This window comes from Myxocyprinus asiaticus, chromosome 40 (genome assembly GCF_019703515.2).
Source record: "Myxocyprinus asiaticus isolate MX2 ecotype Aquarium Trade chromosome 40, UBuf_Myxa_2, whole genome shotgun sequence".
Lineage (NCBI taxonomy): Eukaryota > Metazoa > Chordata > Actinopteri > Cypriniformes > Catostomidae > Myxocyprinus > Myxocyprinus asiaticus.
The window spans coordinates 18,179,821-18,198,203 of record NC_059383.1 but is presented as its reverse complement, the minus strand read 5'-3'; the positions used below and the strand labels follow the sequence as shown (position 1 = coordinate 18,198,203).

Genomic DNA, 18,383 nt, shown 5'->3' with positions numbered 1-18,383 from the left:
TATTATATCGGATCATTCTCCCACCTTTATAGGCCTAAGCAATTCTAATTTTGCCTTTCTGAATAGACCTTGGAGATACAGCCCTTTTCTGAATCATGACCCCAGTTTTGAAACATTTCTAAAAGAACAGTTGAATCATATCTTTAAAGAAAATAAGACCCCTGGGCTCACAGCTGGGCTAAAAAAGAACAGTAGAAAGGAGCAAAGAAAACTAGAGCTGGAACTTCATGACCTTCTGGCCAGATATAAATCCTCCCCATCTGACGAACTTAGAAATGACATACAGATGATCAAAACTGCCTTAGAGTCCTTACTAACAAAGAAAGCTGAAAAATCCATGTTTTTTGTTTTTGTTTTTTTTTTTAGGCAAAGGATGTATGAATTTGCTAACAAACCTAATCGCTATTTGGCTAATCTTCTCTGAAACAGGGCATATACCCAGAATATTTCCTGCATTAGAGATTCGAAGGGCACTGTTAACTGTGATAATAAAGTAATTAAAAATATATTTAAAATATATTACAAACAGCTATATACCTCACAATTTAATCTACACTCAAAGCAAGACATGATTAACTTTTTTGCAAAGATGGATCTACCACAAATTACAAATTACCAGAAAGTTTTATGTAAACCATTTACTCGAAGTGAAATTAAGAACTGTATCCAATCACTCCCTAGCAATAAAGCACCGGGTCCCGATGGTCTCAATGCAGAATTTTCTAAAAAGTTCAACACCATTCTAATCAACCCGTTATTTGAAATGCTACAATCCTTGTTTGAGGCTGGTGCCCCCCCTCCATCTCTAATGGAGGCAAATATTTCCTTAGTACTTAAAAAATGTAAATCGCCAGATGAATGTTCCTCATACAGGCCCATATCTGTTTTAAATTTATATTTGAAGATTCTAGCAAGGGTCCTGGCTTCACGTTTAGAAAATGTCCTCCCTTCTGTCATCATTAATGATTAGACTGGTTTCATACAAGGGAGGTTTTCTTCTCATAATGTTAGAAGACTTCTCAATGTTATTCATCATTCCTCTCTGTATAGTTCTGAGGCCTTGGCTGTTTCTCTTGATGCCAAGAAAGCTTTTGGAATTTCGGCTGGAATGACCTTATCTTTTTTTTACGCTTCAAAAATTTGGGCTAGGGGAGGACTTTATTAAATGGATCCATATCTTGTACATTTCTCCTCTCTCAGCCATAATTACTAATGGGCTCAGGTCCGGTAATTTTAATATTGAATGGGGTACCAGGCAGGGATGCCCCCTGAGCCCACTGTTGTTTGCTTTGGCTATGGAACCCCTAGCTGCAATCATAAGACAAGATATCAACATAAAAGGAGTCTCTTTAAATGGCATGCAGCACAAAATCTCGCTGTATGCTAACATGTTTTGATTCATCTAGACTCCCCAAGACAATCAATTCCCAAATTGATAAAGCTAATCAGTGACTATGGTCCTTTCTCCGGCTACAAGATACATTTTTCAAGAGTGAAGCCATGGCTCTTTGTAGCTCACAAACATTAGACCCAGGCATCTCACGACCATTTCGCTGGTCCCCAACAGGCTTCTCATATCTAGGTATAAATGTTTCCCCACAGTTAAAAGATCTTTACAGACTAAACTATGCTCCCCTCTTACAAACCATAAAACATAGCATTGATAGGTGGAGTGGCCTACCCTTATCTCTAGAAGGCCAGGTACCATTTGCACTACAATATCATACCAAGCTATAATTCCATGTCCTTTTTCCAGGCCAGGTCTATCAGTCCCAACTTCAACCTTTGAGATTTAGTGGCTCCCAAATATTCAAAAAAAGGGTCCCAGATCTGGTAGAATAAGAAAGGTTTATCCTTTAAGGCTGTGGAGAAAACTTCAAAAGGGATGATGCTTGTCACAGTATGCAGCCACTGATTTAAAGTGGGAGCTTTATCATTGATCCACATGACTAAGATGCAATTCCAAGCAGAATGCAATAGAATATGGAAAAGGTCTCTGTTACAAAAATCAGCAAGTAGCTCATCATTTAGTCCCAGTAGGCAAGTCCTCGCACCAAGTTGTAAAGGGCGCTTAAAAATTATATTAAGCTGTTGAACAATCGTACACCAATACTGCCGGACAAGAGGGCAGCTCCACAAGCAATGAAAAAATGAACCGTCTGCAGACTGACATTTAATACAGAGATCTGACATATCTGAATTCACTCTGTGCATGGGTTCAGGAGTAATATAATGTCTGTGCAAGATCTTAAATTGTCTCTTCCAGGCTGAATTAGATGCTAGGGCGCTAGGAGGTCTCTGGTTCTATTATAGTGCCCAAATCAGATTCCCATTGGCCTTTAACATTTTCAGAGCTGTCTGCCTTGAGGCTGCGAAGTATATTATTAAGCCATTTAGTAACAAATTTGAGCTGTATATCATCAACCAACAGAGACTCTATGGGAAAAACCCTTTTAACTTAGAATAAAATTCAGAACCTGAAGAAATTTAAGGAAATCATCATTGGTTACACCAAACTTGCTTTTTACTTGCTGGAATGTGAGAATTGAACCACCCTGAACCCTATCTCCAACTACTTTGATGCCCCTATGGCTCCAATCAGGGAGTCCAGCCCAAAGGCCAGGTGGGAAGTTGGGGTTTTCATGAAGAGGAGTTAATAAAGAAAAACAATTACTGTATCCTTCTAGTTTCCTGATTTGTCGCCATGTAATCAACATATTCTTTAGAATTATGTTATCTTTAAACATCACTGAAACTTTTCCAGGAGAAATATATAATGGGTTCCACAGGGGGATCCCATCTAAGGAAACTGATTCACACCCGAGCCAGGTAGATTTAGGGTCATCTATGAACCATTCCAAAATAAATTTAGACTGTGCAACCAACTGATAAAGTAAGAATGGTGGTGCTGCCAAGCCACCACGCTTAGCGGGTAGACAAAGAAAACTATATCTTAGTCTAGGTCTTTTTTTTTTACACCAAATAAATGATATTATGGAACTATTTTGCTGTACCAGAATTTTCTTTGTCGACTTAATTGGGAGCATTTGAAAGAAATACAGGAAGCGTGGGAGAATATTCATTTAATTAGATGGAAACGACCTAGTAGGTGTAAGGATGGCTGTCACTATGGGTTTCCTATACATATTTTGGTTTGATTTACAGACACCAATTCATTTGAAAGTGAACAACTGCTGATTTGATGACATTTTGGCAGACTGGTTGACAGATGTACACACTAAAAGGTAAGCCTTAATAATTTGTAATTTCCTTTTATTTTTTAATTGTATCGTTAAAGGTACAGTCCAGATCTGGAGCACCACTAACATTGCACATTCTGGCTGGCTCTCTTATTTTATATTCCCAGTTTATGTCAAAGCCTGTCCTGATGAGCTAGTTGAATCAGGTGTGTAAAATAAGAGACAGCTAAATGTGCGGTGTTTTGTGGAGAAATGTGGACGATGGTCTGATGAAAAAAAGGGTGATTATTGTTACCCCCTTTCTTCACCCATTCGCGTGGAGATGGCACATAAACGGGGGATTGTTATGCCATGTTAAATGTAACCTGAAAAAAAAAAAAGCGGAAATGCTAGATGTGCTTCAGAAATGGTTTGAAAACCAACATGATCAGACTAAACAAATGGTCACTGTTTGCTTTATCTCAGTTTTAGTAGATTGAAAACTTTTTTTTTTCCGATAAAACCGGGACAGTCCTGATTTTACGGCCCGTGTCCCACGTCCCGATGGAGTTACAGAACTTCATTTGCTGTGTTTTTTTCCATGAGCAACTTGCAACAACTAATGAGAAACATTAATTCCTGCAGTCCCATAATCAGTGGTGCTGATCTTTCCCCTTCAATGCTCCCTCCCACTTCTGCTGCTGTCTGTCAGCCCAGTATTTTCCCCAAATTTTTTATGGGCCGTGCGTTCCTGCGCCGATAAAGATTACATTGTCTAATCTTCTATAAAATGCCCTGAGGAAAAAACACAACTCTGCACATTTCAAATTATCACACCTAATTGAAATCATCAGCTCGTTAATTAAGCCCCATGACCTGATCTGGGTGTGTCAGATAAGGGGGACTTACAAAATATGCAGAGCTGTGGGTCCCCAGGAGCAGGATTGAAAACCCCTGGTCTAAGGTGGTAGTTAAAATCTATAAAATGAAAAGACATGCTTCACAACCTCTGATGAAGCTTTATGGAGGAGCAAACCCGCCTAAATTGAAAATAAATAAATTTCCAAATAAATGTAAAATATATGTAAAAATGTGTACATATAAATGTATTTTCAAATGTGATATAAATGAGTATTTATACTTTTATTTCCTTATTTATGTATTATTTTATTTATTTATTTCCATATTTATTTCCACATGTATGTATTTCCTCATTTATTTATTTATTTATTTTACAATTTACATCCACACCCATCTGTGGCTATATTTCAAGTCTGTAGACTCACATTTCCTTTTGTCAACCACAAGATGTCACTGTGGCCTCCAAGCTTCACTCTGGAGCACTCAGCTCAATTGCTGTGTCTGAGGGAGAAAACATGCCCCCTCATTAGCATACAGAAAGAAATTTGGAAATATATAAATGTGGAAATACATACATGCATAAATAGATTTGGAAATAATTAAATGCATAAATAATGAGGAAATACATTAATTTGGAAATGAATGTGTAAATAAATACAATAATACATATTTTTTTATCATCCATCTTTTTAATTAAAGAGAATAATACTGTGTATCATTTCAATTACTAGTTCTCAATTTCTTCAAATAATATCAAGTTTAATATTTTCTGCATAATTAATCAGCACAGCTAAATACATTTTGTAATTACGTATGATGGCAAAGTAAATGCAGCAGACACACCTACATCACTCTGCGTGTGCGAACTGATGGTAAACACTGTAAACTGTAATGAAAACTAATCTGAACTACTAATAATTTAAGGGGGGTTGTCCCGACTTTTTGTCATGGTCATCTGGTCACCCTAAGTGACGCTCGCAACATGCGCTACAACTAATGATTATGTGTGCTTGTCGAGGTATTTTTGTGTTAATTATGCATGTTGGGTGTAATGTAGGGTGTACAGCTGGCCTGTAACGTCACAATATTTGGATGAACATTTCCAACTAACTTGTTAACTTGTGTGACCCAAGATGAAAAGGGGTGATGGGTAACATGATTATTACACTTATTGGCCAAGACATCATGGTTTGTATAGAAATAGCAACAAGGTCTACTTGTTTTATTTTTATTAGTTTATTTATATTTAAACCTGTAAATTTCAAATATGCAGGGTGTAGACTATTACTCGGCCATACTCTGTTTCTTGGCTTTCAGCACAAGCATGCAAAGCTAGCCATTTGCTCTATTTTTTTTTTTTTTTTTTATTAGGTAGCAGCCATTAGCATACTGTTCATAGAGCATGTGAACATTTATGATGTTTTGAAAAAAAAAAAAAAAAATGCATTAGTACTTTGTCTATTTAAAAATAAATAAATAAATACCAAACCAGGATGAATTTCTCTCTGTGAAACACAAAAGGAGATGATAGGTACAATACACTAGTAATAGTTTTGACTAGGTGTTCATTGTTACAGCCTGGTAACTTTTGACAAAACTTTATCTGATGAACAGATTTTTGTGCACCACCTTCACATAAGAGTTGCATTGCAGACAGCCAGTCAGAATGGATTTTATGAATGTAGTCGAAAAGTCACAATGTTTAAACTTTTCAGAGAAATCAGCCAACATATGGTTACTAATAGTTGTCTCAGAATATTAAAACGAGATACAAGAGTATTTTATCATAAAAAAAAATATATACATGCATCACTTTTTAAAATGCTGACAGGCTAGAAATATTTGCAACATGAGAAGTATCAAATGCTTGTGTGTTTGTGTTCTGTAGTGCTCTATTGCAGATGTTCAGCAAGATCTCCTGCAGCACATAATGAAAATTACGGTCAGCACAAGGGGTGAGCAGGAGGACTTCGGCATCATCTTGCAGGGGGTCCAAGTCATGACTGGGTTGGTAAATATGGCTAATGAGCCTGTGTTTTTATTCTGGGACTCACATATGCCCTAAACCTCAGCTATCCCAAACAACTGAGGTATACATTTGATGCCTTTCAGAAGATCTTATTAGAACTGGATGTGTGCAAGTTATCCACCAAAGTGCAAGCACTTATAAACAAACTTCTTATTTAGAGTTTTGCAAGCAAATCCTTTTCTTTGTTTTTTTGGACTAGGTTTTGGTCCAGAATGCACTGAATAGAGGGGTATGTTCTTAAAGTTCAACAATAATACAAGTTTATATCAAGCATAACTCTCATTGGTTTTGCAAGACAAGTTATTTGTTGACAAGTTTTATTCCAGAATAGATTTTTTATTTAATTTTTTCCCCACAAAAACAAATCTGTTTAGAGACATGTTCTTGGAGAATGTTATAAGTTTAACAGCAAGTGTGGGTATAGTCCAGTCCTGTTAGCCAAGTGTCATGTATGGAGTTTTTGTTTTTGGGAAACATTTAAAGGTTTGAGATTTTACATTTTCTTTAATGTCTAGCAGTTTTATATCATGGATGTGTTCTTTTTGAAAAGTTATTTTAGGATATGTTGTATAGCCTAAAGGAATAGTTCCCCCCTAAATGAAAATTCTCTCATAATTGTGCCTTCCCAGATGTGTATGACTTTCTTTCTTCTGCAGAACACATATAAATCACAGATTTCACCTCTGTAAGTAAATCATGCAATGATCAAAATAGCACAAAAACATAATAAAAGTAATCTATAAGAGTCTAGTGGTTTAAGCCATTAAAACCTTTTAAAATTACACTCCAGTATTTTAATACCTTTTAAATATGATAAAATCATTAAAAAATTACTTCTATCTAATCGGTTTTGGGTAAGAACAGACTAAAATGAAACTCCTTGCTCATGATCACCAAGGAAACTGCTGATGTCATGATTCATATAAAAAGGAGTTATATCTTGGTATTTTCTCACCCCAAACTGATTGGATTACTTAAAACATGAATTAAACTACTAGAGTCATATGGATTAATTTTAGGCTGTCTTTATGCTTTTAGAATCTTCAAAGTTTTGGTCAACTATCACTTGCATTGTAAGGACCTACAGAGCTGTATTCTGCAGAAGAAAGTCAGTCATACACATATGGGATTGCATGACGGTAAATGATGAGAGATTTTTCATTTTTGGCGAACTATTCCTTTTAGAGCAGGCTTGTCATAATAAGACTTTGACAACAGCACAAATTTGACAGTAATTTGACCTTTGTAAACTTGACCTTAATTTAGTTTTTCATTAAATGGTGCTTTTATTTGTGTATTTTAATTAAACTATGTATTTATTTTCCTTTCATTTTCTCTTTTTTTTTTTTCTTTTTTCAAACAGTTTGTTTAGTGTAATGTACATTGCTTACTGTTTGATAGAATAAATACAGCACTTCACCGTAGGGGTGTGTGTGTTTTGGTTTTATATCTTGTTGTGTTATTGTACAAGTTATTGATCTGGTTAAATATATCTAAATTCATATATAAATGTTTTGAGTGGGAATAATATTTAAAATATAAATTGATAAAGCATTAAAAAAATGCATCATGTAAAAATCGTTTAAAGTGTTTTAAGGTGGTAAAATGGCACTTTTATAATTTTTAAACTTATAAAAATGACTAAATTAGCTTAATATCATTAGATGAATAAAAAGCACAGTCACAGTTATTCACAGTTCTGTTCTGAGGACTCTTATTTTGAATTGTTTCCCTGGACTACATCTCCTAGAATTCACTGCCATCATCACTTCCATCTGTTCCCCATCTTTCTCACCTGTCTTCCATTCCCTCATTTACACTGTTTGTATAAATACCATCCTGTTTTGTTCATTCAATGTCAGTTCATGAAGTGTTACGTTGAGTTAAGTTTAGATGTTAAGATTTATTGTTGTGTTATGTTAGCATGTTGAGCTTGATGTTTGTTTTCACTCCAGTGTTTATTATTAAAAGATTATAAGAATCTACTCCTGCGTGTCTCTCTTCCACTCCTGACACCAACGTTACACTAATTTGGGTAACTTCACATGATTTAAGGAGATTTCATTCAAAAAAACTATTGAAAAGTTCTTAAAAATATTAAGTGTAATATTGTTACCATACTTTAAGTAGTTATCACTTAATACTTTTTACAGTGTGGCCTTAATGATCCACTTCAAATACAACAGAGAACGAGCAAAATGATTGACAGGTGAAAAGCGTCAATGTCCGTGATTCACGGACACATTTTTGTTTGCTGTTTACAAAGTCTGCAGCTGCCACTGGTGAGATATATCCGGACACTTATTTCATTAAATCTTTAAGGGAGTAGGAACATTTTTTGCATACTTTTCCATAAAATTGCTTACAGCAGCTTTAAAGCTACACTATGTAAGATATTTTTTTGTTAGTAATGAACAAAATTTAATGAGCAAGTACACCAACACCCCGTTTTCCAAACTATGTTTTTGCCTTACCCCGATTCACTATGGTAAGCCTATAATAATTATTTATATTTTAGAGCTGTCAGGAGGGATTTGGCGGTAAATTGCATATTTCCATCATTCGTCCCTGTGTGTTTACGTCATGTCCGTAAATAAAGAAAAGAACGTCCAGCAACTACAGCGTATGTATATGTGCGGTGATAGGTGTGGTAGTAGTTTGAAGCTGAAAGCTTGTAGCCACAACAAATGAGCAACATTGACCATGGATCATTCAAAAAGGCAACCCCTTGGGGAATCACCTGTCTGCAAGCAAAAATGGAAAGTGACAGAGCCTGTAATAAAACACGAAACAACACTGGACTGGCTTTTCAGAGGTGGCGACAAATCCGAGATCTTAAAGGATTTAAAAGCAACCCAAAGATGGAGCTTTTCTGCACGACAGGCAAGATATTTTATTAGACCGATAGTTAGACAGGTAGCTCTCTTAGCGCGGTAGTTTGTTTGATAGCCTTAGCCACTCTAATGGGGCATTTTATTATGGGATATTGTACTGCAGTGCTTTCAATTTTATTTTCAAGGAAGGAAGGACAATGGGGAAAAAAATACTTTATGCTGGTAACAATGCCAATCTTTAAACCAGTTACCACCTTGGTCTATTTGCCTGCTAGCTAAGTTATAATAGTTTCTACTGTTTGATTGATCTAATATGACTAGTGTAGGACTTCGAGGCAGAAGAGAACTAAGAGGAATTGAACAGTTCTACACAGAATGGCTTAAATACAGAATCTACACTGACTTTCTCCTGAGCTATAAAGCAAATTGGACTGCTGCCAGCAAGTATGAGTTTGTCGCATCTGGCAGATCTTAACTGTGGGGGGAAGCACAGCAAAACTCCTTGGTCTTTGATGTTCATCAGATAAACCCCCAACTCATCACATGACTGACCAGACCATTTGCTGGGGAACTCTTTTTATGATCGTTATGGAAATCCGTGAAATCACAGATTGAAGGCCTCCATTGTTCTTCAATATAACCAACACTTAGAATGATTATACTAATCATGAGGCATGTTTCTGGCTTACAATCTCAAATGAAGCTTAATTCATGAACATTTGACATGGACTTTGGGCTTTTCTATCCAAATATACACAGCCATGTGAAGGATTTTACCAAGAAATTGACAATTGCATCTTATGCAGATGATAACCCCGACAATTATATTTTTCATAACATATAATGTATTATCCATTTTTAAAACTAACAAACTAAATATTAGGAAGTTTTAGCATGCATTATAACTGAATTATAACAGTAATTTAATAAGAAAGTACAAGTGTTGGGTATGTAATTAATTGTCTCTTAAATTCCAGAAAGATTGTGTGAAGTATTTTTGGATTATTTGCAGTTATAGTTCTCTTATGAAATTCATGATTAAAATGGTCACTTTTTGAGTGGGAAATTCACAAACAGAAAGGGCCATGTGACCCAGCAAAAGACACCTCTGATTGGCTCAAGATACCTTTGGGGTGCAGCCAACCTCAACTAAACAAAACCTCCCTGCCTAGGACAAACTTTCTCTTCTTCTTCGACTCTTCTTTCACACACACTTGGACATCAGTTCAGCGAGGTTCTCCCTTGCGGGAGTCCTCGCTTCTGCTGCTCCACCTGGTCATTCCCTCACCCATCCATCGACGCAACAGGCAAAGAACTTCCACAAATCGAGCCAAAAGACATTGACTTCAACGCCAAACAATGCAGCACAAGTACAAGTACCTCCAAACTTTCGCTGAAAGTGCTGGTGTCTCTTTAATATAATTTAAGTAACCTGATCTCAAATCACGGAGTACTACTGAAGTATTGGTGGTTTTAAGGCAAGGTTTATAGACTCCATATTTTTCTGTTACAGATAATTTTTCATTCATCCTCTGTCAGAGTTCACACACCAACTTATGATTGTTTGTTCGTGTTAGTTTAGTTGTTTTTTTAGTTTAGTTGTATGTTTTAGTTTAGTTAATAAAGTCTTGTTTGTATTCAAAGAAAAGCTGACTGTGTACTTGATTAAATCATATCAGTCCTTTGAAATCTGTCAATCCTAAAAGCTACATGCTCATAAACAGTATTTCAATCTATTTGTGATATTATTTTCAAAGTCTATAAAGTAGTATTACTGTAAGAATTAATCTTACATTCCGATCAACTCATTGCTGGCCAGAGACTTTGATTGGACGTAATCATTGATTCTTTTAATATTCCCCAAATCAATAGCTAATAGTGGAAGATATGCTAATTACCAGCTCAAAAGACATATTTACTGGACATCCATCTTTTTCTTCCTTTCGTTATTTATTTACTGAGGGGAGGGGGTGTGTTTTGTTGTTGTTAGTTACATTCGCTCTGATAAGATGATCAACTCTAACCATCAAACCATCAGATTCACCTGTGCAGAAGAGCAGAGCCGAAGCTCAACTCATGTAATTACCAAAACAGTGTTCCTCATAAGTAACTTGCAGTTTATGCTTCAACCGCTAGAGGGCCAAAAGTTATAGAGTGTAGCATTAAAATAAAATTTTGCATGAAAAATTCTGAATCTGTGTACTTATTACCATTGTCCCATGTCTGCCAAACATGTTGAGTGGTCCAAACATCATCTGCAGCCTGAAACTGAACTTTTGACCAGATGTTAGGTGTAACTGCACATGGCTACATAGGAAAGCTGTAGGATGCTCCCTTGCACCCTAATTAGGGAATGACTTAACCTACAGTGTGCTGTCTGTCTGGACTGGTTTCAGAACAGTTTGAAATGCACCTTATTTTCATCCTAACTCTGTATACAGCCTCTGAAAGCAACATTCTCCAGCTTTTGGATGCATCTATTGATTCTCAATGTGATAATGCACAGTGAATCTAGGACAGAGGTTGGCAACTGGAGGGGTAACCACTGGGCGAGAGAGGAGTAGACTGTTTTGTTTATATAAATTCTGCACCTGCATTCCAATCTACATCTTGATGTGATCCTTCCTCGTGATCACGCAGGGTGTTTTCTTGAGCTGAATGGAAGGCTAAACAAAAAGTTAAAATGTGACGAGACTGCAGTATACCCAAGAAATTCGTGCCGCATGTACAAGCCATTTGCACATCACGTTCAGTTAATCACTCGAGTAAACGCGCCCAGTTTTCTTCAGACAGGCTGCACAGATGATAGCTTACAGTCCGTGTTTCATTTGTTTCTTTTTGCTTTCAGAACAACATGTGATGTAATAATGAAAACACCACTATTAATCCTTGTGGTTTCCAACCCAGCATACAGGTACACACTCCTTAAACCATGGTCACACTCAAAATTACATTAAACGATTAAAAGAGAAAACATTGTGGGGTTCAAAAATCTTTTCAAGTCTATTCAAAATATAAATTAAACCTAGATATAAAGTTTTAGGATTTTGCAGGTGTGATTCACCGAAAAGGGCTAAATAGTTGATTGGCTTGTGAAGCGCAAATGACTTGCCTACATATACAGGCACAAGAGCCACATATATATGAACACCTCCCGCGAATGCATGCATTAAAATATACATTATAAATACTACATTGTAGATCACAATACAACAAATACATACAGGTCATTCTGTGTAGTATTTAATGCACAAATATTTGGCGAACGTTTGCATTTGTACTCATGACAGTTGTCTGTAAAATACATGCTTTTTTGCATTTGTGGATATTGTTATGATTACACAAAAATGACTTGCATTATTTGAGCATTACAGTAAATTAAAGGTTTTTCTGTCATGATCCTGTCACCTTGTCTGGTTGGGTTCTGTCTGATGGGACTGTGGCATCATCATTCTTTTGTTTCGTGTACGTTCTTTGTGTGAGCGCATGGGTCTAGTTGTTAGTGACCAACGTGCACGAGTTACCACCGTCCACCATCCTGTCACCTTGTCAGATTGGGTCTTTGTCATCATCGTTCCCTGTCTGTCTTGTTTTTCGTGTCCGGAGCATGGTGTCTGGATCCTGACTTCCTGTCTGGTTTGGTTTTGGTCTGTGTCAGGATCCGGACACTCATGATCCATGTTCTGTTTGTTTTGCTCCAAGCATGTTGAAGTTTTCACTCTCATGTGTTTCAGGTGCTGCTGGCATGCGGAATCAGTGTTACCATGGGAACCCGGATTGTTTCCATGGGAACGCTGATCATGCCAACTTTCTGCTGCGAGCGGCACCTGCCCCTTGTTTGTTCTTGCCTATTTGAATCCCCTCGTGTGTCATGTCCTTCGCTGATTGAATGTTAAATGTAGTTCAGTGCTGACTGAATGTCTTGCAGTATTGTTGTTTGGTGTTAAGTAACTAACCTCACTCTCTCTGCCTAGTTTGTCCTGTCTCGTGTATTTGTTGGTTGCATGCGTGTCAGGTGTGTGGTTGCCTTCCAGTTCACTGCGTGTCAGCTGAGTTTCCACGGAGGAGGATACCTCGTCTTTGTCCGCGTGTCGGAAGTGAGATCGCCCAACCCTGCTGGCCGTTGTTCTGCACCTCACTAAGCTTCAACAGAGTATTCCACAAATCTATTCCTGACTTCCACATCGCACACACTCATTCTACGAACACACTCTTCACGGATTGCCCCGGGTGCGGCCACAGTGCGCGCGCTTCTCTGTCATCTCTCCCCACTGCTACAGCTGGTGCCGGGATCCTCGACATCCACAGCAACTGCTAACATTTATTGTAAATAAATCCTTTGAACTGTTCCTCTGCATTTGGGTCTGTTTGTCTCGCTATCGCTCCTTACATTTTCAGTTTTGTATTTGTGGATGCTTTTATTAACTGTAATACATAAGCAGCATGAGTACAAGAACACATTTGTAGACTTTTATGCAAAACTATATTAACGGTGTATATTTGAGGTATTGTGTTTGGACATTTTACTTCGTATACCTGGCTGATGACGTCACACAACCACCTCCTGCTGTCCATTCACCACCCCTCTAAAAAACTATGGCTATGAAAATGTGTCTTAGATGCTAGCTCACAAATAAACCAGAGAAAAAGCGAGAAATATAAAAAGCACGAGTCAGAGAGAGAAAGAGAGTCTGACTCACCGTCCATGTCCAGTCTCTGCATGATAATAGCCAGCTCCACCTCACTGGGCATGTACCCCAGAGAGCGCATGGCCATACCCAGCTCCTGCTTAGAGATGAAACCATTCCCATCCCTGTCTAGAACACGGAATGCCTCTCTAATCTCTGCAGGGACACAGATAGATAGAGAAAAATGGAGAAAAGAACATAATCATTTCAGTGTTAATGGGGTGCCAAACAGTAAGTAAACACAAATACTGTACCTCAGTTCAAATTCAAATGTAATCAACTCTGATTAAACCCACAAGGGAAATAAATAAATGTGTTCATGTTATCGGTGAGCTTAAAGACACTTTTCAGCTTTTTCAGATGTACAAAACTTGTGCTACACACAAATTAAGCAGAAATCCTAAATATAGCTTAGTCTATTTCAAAGCTGTGTATTCTGTGCGTGTGCTGTGACTGAATGTTTATCCACCATCACTACCTGGTTTTGAGGTGTTAAGTGTAAAAGGCCCCCAAAACAAGCCACAAGCTTCAATTACAAAACTAATACACATATCTCATGTCATTTCTACTCTTTAGCTACTCTTTTTTTCTGCTCTTTAAAAGACCCATCTTGGTGTTATTCTGGGATTAAGAAGCCAATGTGCTGTGCTTTTTTATATGCTGAAGCGTGCACTCCATGCATTTACGAAAAGCCTGTGTGTCTTTGCACAGTTCTACAATAAAACACCCTTATGTTTATTTCCTCACAAAACCTTCAAGATCTGTTTGGCATCTGAAAGACCCCAAGGCTATTTTAATATCTTAAAAACATACTTAACACTGATGTATTGATACATCATTACATAATCTTATCAGATTATAAACAAATTGATAATATGGTTCAAACATTCTCTATGAAAATGTTTTACATAATTTATGTTTGGGGCCTCAGAGACCCCAGGTATGAATATGAATAAATCCAATGATCCTTCACATATTTTTGTTCTAATTTTATACACTGTAGAAGTATACTCCTGCCAGCTGTTTATCTTAATTTGAGTTATTGCTGGGGTCAAATTGACCCCAAACATATACTACACTTAGTATAGTATGTAACAATCACCTTACTGAAAAGTGCATGCCTATAAAGATTCAATAATGTCTGTCTGCTGGGTTTTGGTCAAAAGAACATCTTAAAAGAATTTGAAAGGAAAATAATCGGTTGATTTTGAAATTACTATTGTTTACATATCAAGCATTAGGGGTCTCTGGGACCCCTAAAAATAAAGAATTCTGCCATTATTACAGCCAAATCCTCCCCATGTCGTCTTTGTTTCCCACAAGGCCCTTGTCTAAGCCTTAATGAAATGTTATCTTCTTTTCTACCTTGCCTGTGATTTGGTACCAGACTGAGACAAATGTCCAAAGGTTCATAACATTATGGAAACCAGACTTTATTCAATTTGAGTTATCAATTCTCTGTCCGAATAGATTAGTTGACCCAGTGCCTCATTATTTAATATCTCTAAAAGTTTTTATTTTGGCAAAGGCAGACCACAATCAATTATCTGAAATTACCACTCATACTTCTTACCCCTCATCTTATAAATATGCAAAACATGGCACCTCCCATTGTGGGAAGCCCTCAGTCTCTGTCTGTCAAAACATGCATTTTCAAAGGAGGTATTGGAAGCTTTAATTCAGAGAGTAATTTCACTGATGAGAGTTTCACAGCTTAAACCAGTGTATTCACCACACCCTCAAAGAACAAGTCAGACCATCGATCTTCTTGTGTACCCTGGGGCAGTGCCTTGACCCATGACTGGTGAGACTTTCCAGATGAGGAAAGTGAGATTAACAGTCGCAGGGGACTATAGTGGGGTAGCAAACGTGTAGATGGATTTTGTAATGTTTATCATAGTGAAGGCACAAGTGGCTAAACCCTGAGGTTCTTCTGAATACCCTCTGGTTACCCAAACAAAAAAACTGTGAAAACAGGATACAAAGAAAAAGTTGTATTTGTAAATTGCCACTTTTATGTGCTTTTTGGAGCTTGTCAGATGTGGTTGCTTTAAATTGTCATTAGAAAAGAGCTGCTTGAAGAATCCTCCAAAATGTTCCTTTTGTTTTCAACAAAACAATACAAAAAACAAAACAAAACAAAACAGTCTTTCTTATTTGGTGAACACACACACACACACACACACTCACCACCAAGCTCTTCTGTGGAGATGTTGGCAAGCTGCTCTTCACTGGTTTCAGAGAGAGAGTTGCTCAGGTAGTTGTCTGTGTAGAGCAGCCCTGCTCTTACATGGTGAAAAGGCATCTTCACCCTTCAAGGGAATAACAAACAACGGAGATGAATCGATGAGCATGCATCCACTCTCTGTCTGCAGCCTCAGCGAAGCCTCCAAAAATGAGTAATGAACTCATGCCTGTTGTTGAAATAAAGTTACCAGACAAAGAAACAAGGACCAGACCAAACCAAGTGTACAATACAGGTTACATACACAAAAAATTTGGCAGTGTAAAGTGTGCATAAATTTGCAACTATGAGTGTGTTCAATCAAAGTTCATTCTTCATGTTTCAACTGCATACTCTGACCCACACACACATACACAGATTGTAAATTCATGGTACATGCCTACCCACCTTGCTGCTGTTGTAACAGGTCAGGATTCAGAGAGACTGCCATGGTTTGAATAAATGTCTCTAACAAGCTACTTCATTCACAAATACATACAAACACACCTTGTGTTCAGAATGCTACTTTTGTCACTCTGATTTACTGTTTACAGTATGACCACACTGGGTGAGCATTTCATTCAATTATTTTCATTTTTGTCAGCAATGTCAGTATTACAGTCAAGAGACATAAGTGATTTCTCTAGCTTAGTGAGAAACAAATGTGTGTGTTTCTGAAAGCTCATTCTTTCAAGTCATCGATTTTACCCTATGTTGCAAAACAGCTTTTATTCAGTAAAACAATGATAGCGTTATGGTAGATAAGTTACCCGTTTAATATAGTAGCACAGTTGTTTATGGATTGATACTGTGTTGCTGTTCTAGCAGTCAGACAAAAGATGAGAATATTTTTTTATTTTTTGTTGTTGTGTGTTTTGAATTGTTTTCACGGTCACAGCATCAGAGAAAGCTTTGAATATGTCATGATTCTCTTGTCTGTTTTACTGAGATGTAGTTAAACTGGAGCACTGACCTGAGAGATTCTTTGCAAGTCTGCAGACACATCTGAAAAACACAACCTGGTGTCATAGTCACTTTACAATAACTACATTTTTGGAAAATTATTTTTATATGGCTCGTTGTGCGTATCACGGAAGTTTCCTGGTGAAATAAACACTAGAGTTCTGATATATGGTGCAGTAGCATCCTGGGCGATCCATGTCCAACAAAAGGTCCTTTCCTGATCATGATATCCCTCTTCTCCCCAGTCATTTCCTGTCTCTCTCCACTAACCTAACTATTAATGTCAAAAAAGTAACTTAAAAAAAAACAAACACTCAACTGTTTAGGGGAACATAAAACTCGCTTTTAGTGAGGACATGTAATTACCATAGATATTAACAATGGCTTTAGCTTAAGGCAGCCTTGGGAGGAGTTTGATTGATACTGGGCTCAACATAGGGCAGCAACACATGAATATTTAAATATCCATTGATGAGTCATTTGGTTCACTTTGATAACTTGACCTGTGTGGCAAATGTTAATACATATGAAGCTTATTAAAAATGCAAAATGGAGGCCAATGGATTAAGTTAATATAAGGTGATTGAAAAGGTGACTCTGGCAACATAAGGTTCTTTAGAATGTGTTGTCAGTTCACATCATGCATAATATCTTGGCATTTACTTGCTAAAAGACATTCAAATTACATATAACCAAGGCTGAATTGTGTGCTGTTGCTTTGGTAACTGAAGACTATTATGCTGAGGTTGCCAAAGTAACCTTGACAAACTCTCTCAATTAATCCTATTCTGAAGTCCTTTAAATCCTAATCTGGTCTATATTGTTTTCTGAGGCAGTTTGCGAACGCAGATTTGAACAGATATTGACCGAAATGCAGTGACAGCATTAATCCCTAAGTGTGGCAGGGAGAGTTTGCATAATGTCTGATTTAAAAAAGAAAAATGAGAGAAGAAGAGACTGAGTGGAAGTGACATCCATTATTATTATGATAAATAACATATGATCATATAAGTATTACGCAATGGATTCTTCACAGCCACCTTTTAGCTGGTCTCACAAAGTTCTCCTGGGATCAACACATCTACCAGCACCAGAAAAGGTGTGAGGTTTTCACATGTTGTGAGTAGCTGGTGCTACTTTGGCTTTTTAGGTTTGCACATCTGTTTCTGGATCTGATCCAGGCAACCTAGTCTCATAGAATGAACGTTACTATAACTACATTTTTACAAACTAACTTTTAAGTGCCACGTTATAAGTTTTGCCGCAGTTTCTTGGTGAAAGTAACACCAACGGTGCTACATCAGCTGTACGTTTTATTAACTTTCACCCAAATCCTGAGTACAACAGCTGATTATGACTAGCCTATATAAACACAGATTGTTTTGCCCTACTCAGACACTAACATTGAAACACTTTTACTATAACACATCATTTAAAAAAAACGACACATTTAAACGCTTGTATTACAAAACCACCGACATTTCCACACTTATTCCACTGTGATCAGCTTCCACTGATAGAGTGTTGGACTTCAGACTCGGCAGGTTGGAGGCAGCCTAACATGCAAGCTAACATGGAAGCTAACAGGACGCGAGACGGCACTGT

The 18,383-nt window shown here is 37.3% G+C and overlaps 1 protein-coding gene across 2 annotated transcripts in view; it reads right to left on the bottom strand.

Annotated features, from left to right (window-relative positions):
- The window catches only part of LOC127431268 (calcium-binding protein 8-like), a 54,706-nt gene that overhangs the window by 32,090 nt on the left and 4,233 nt on the right, over nucleotides 1-18,383 (bottom strand). For both annotated transcript variants that reach the window (XM_051681642.1, XM_051681641.1), the window contains exons 2-3: nucleotides 15,782-15,903; nucleotides 13,604-13,747 (exon numbers count right to left, since the gene is read on the bottom strand). In XM_051681642.1, the coding sequence (XP_051537602.1) occupies nucleotides 13,604-13,747; nucleotides 15,782-15,896 (259 nt within the window). In that variant the 5' untranslated portion in view covers nucleotides 15,897-15,903. The remainder of the gene's footprint in view (nucleotides 1-13,603; nucleotides 13,748-15,781; nucleotides 15,904-18,383) is intronic.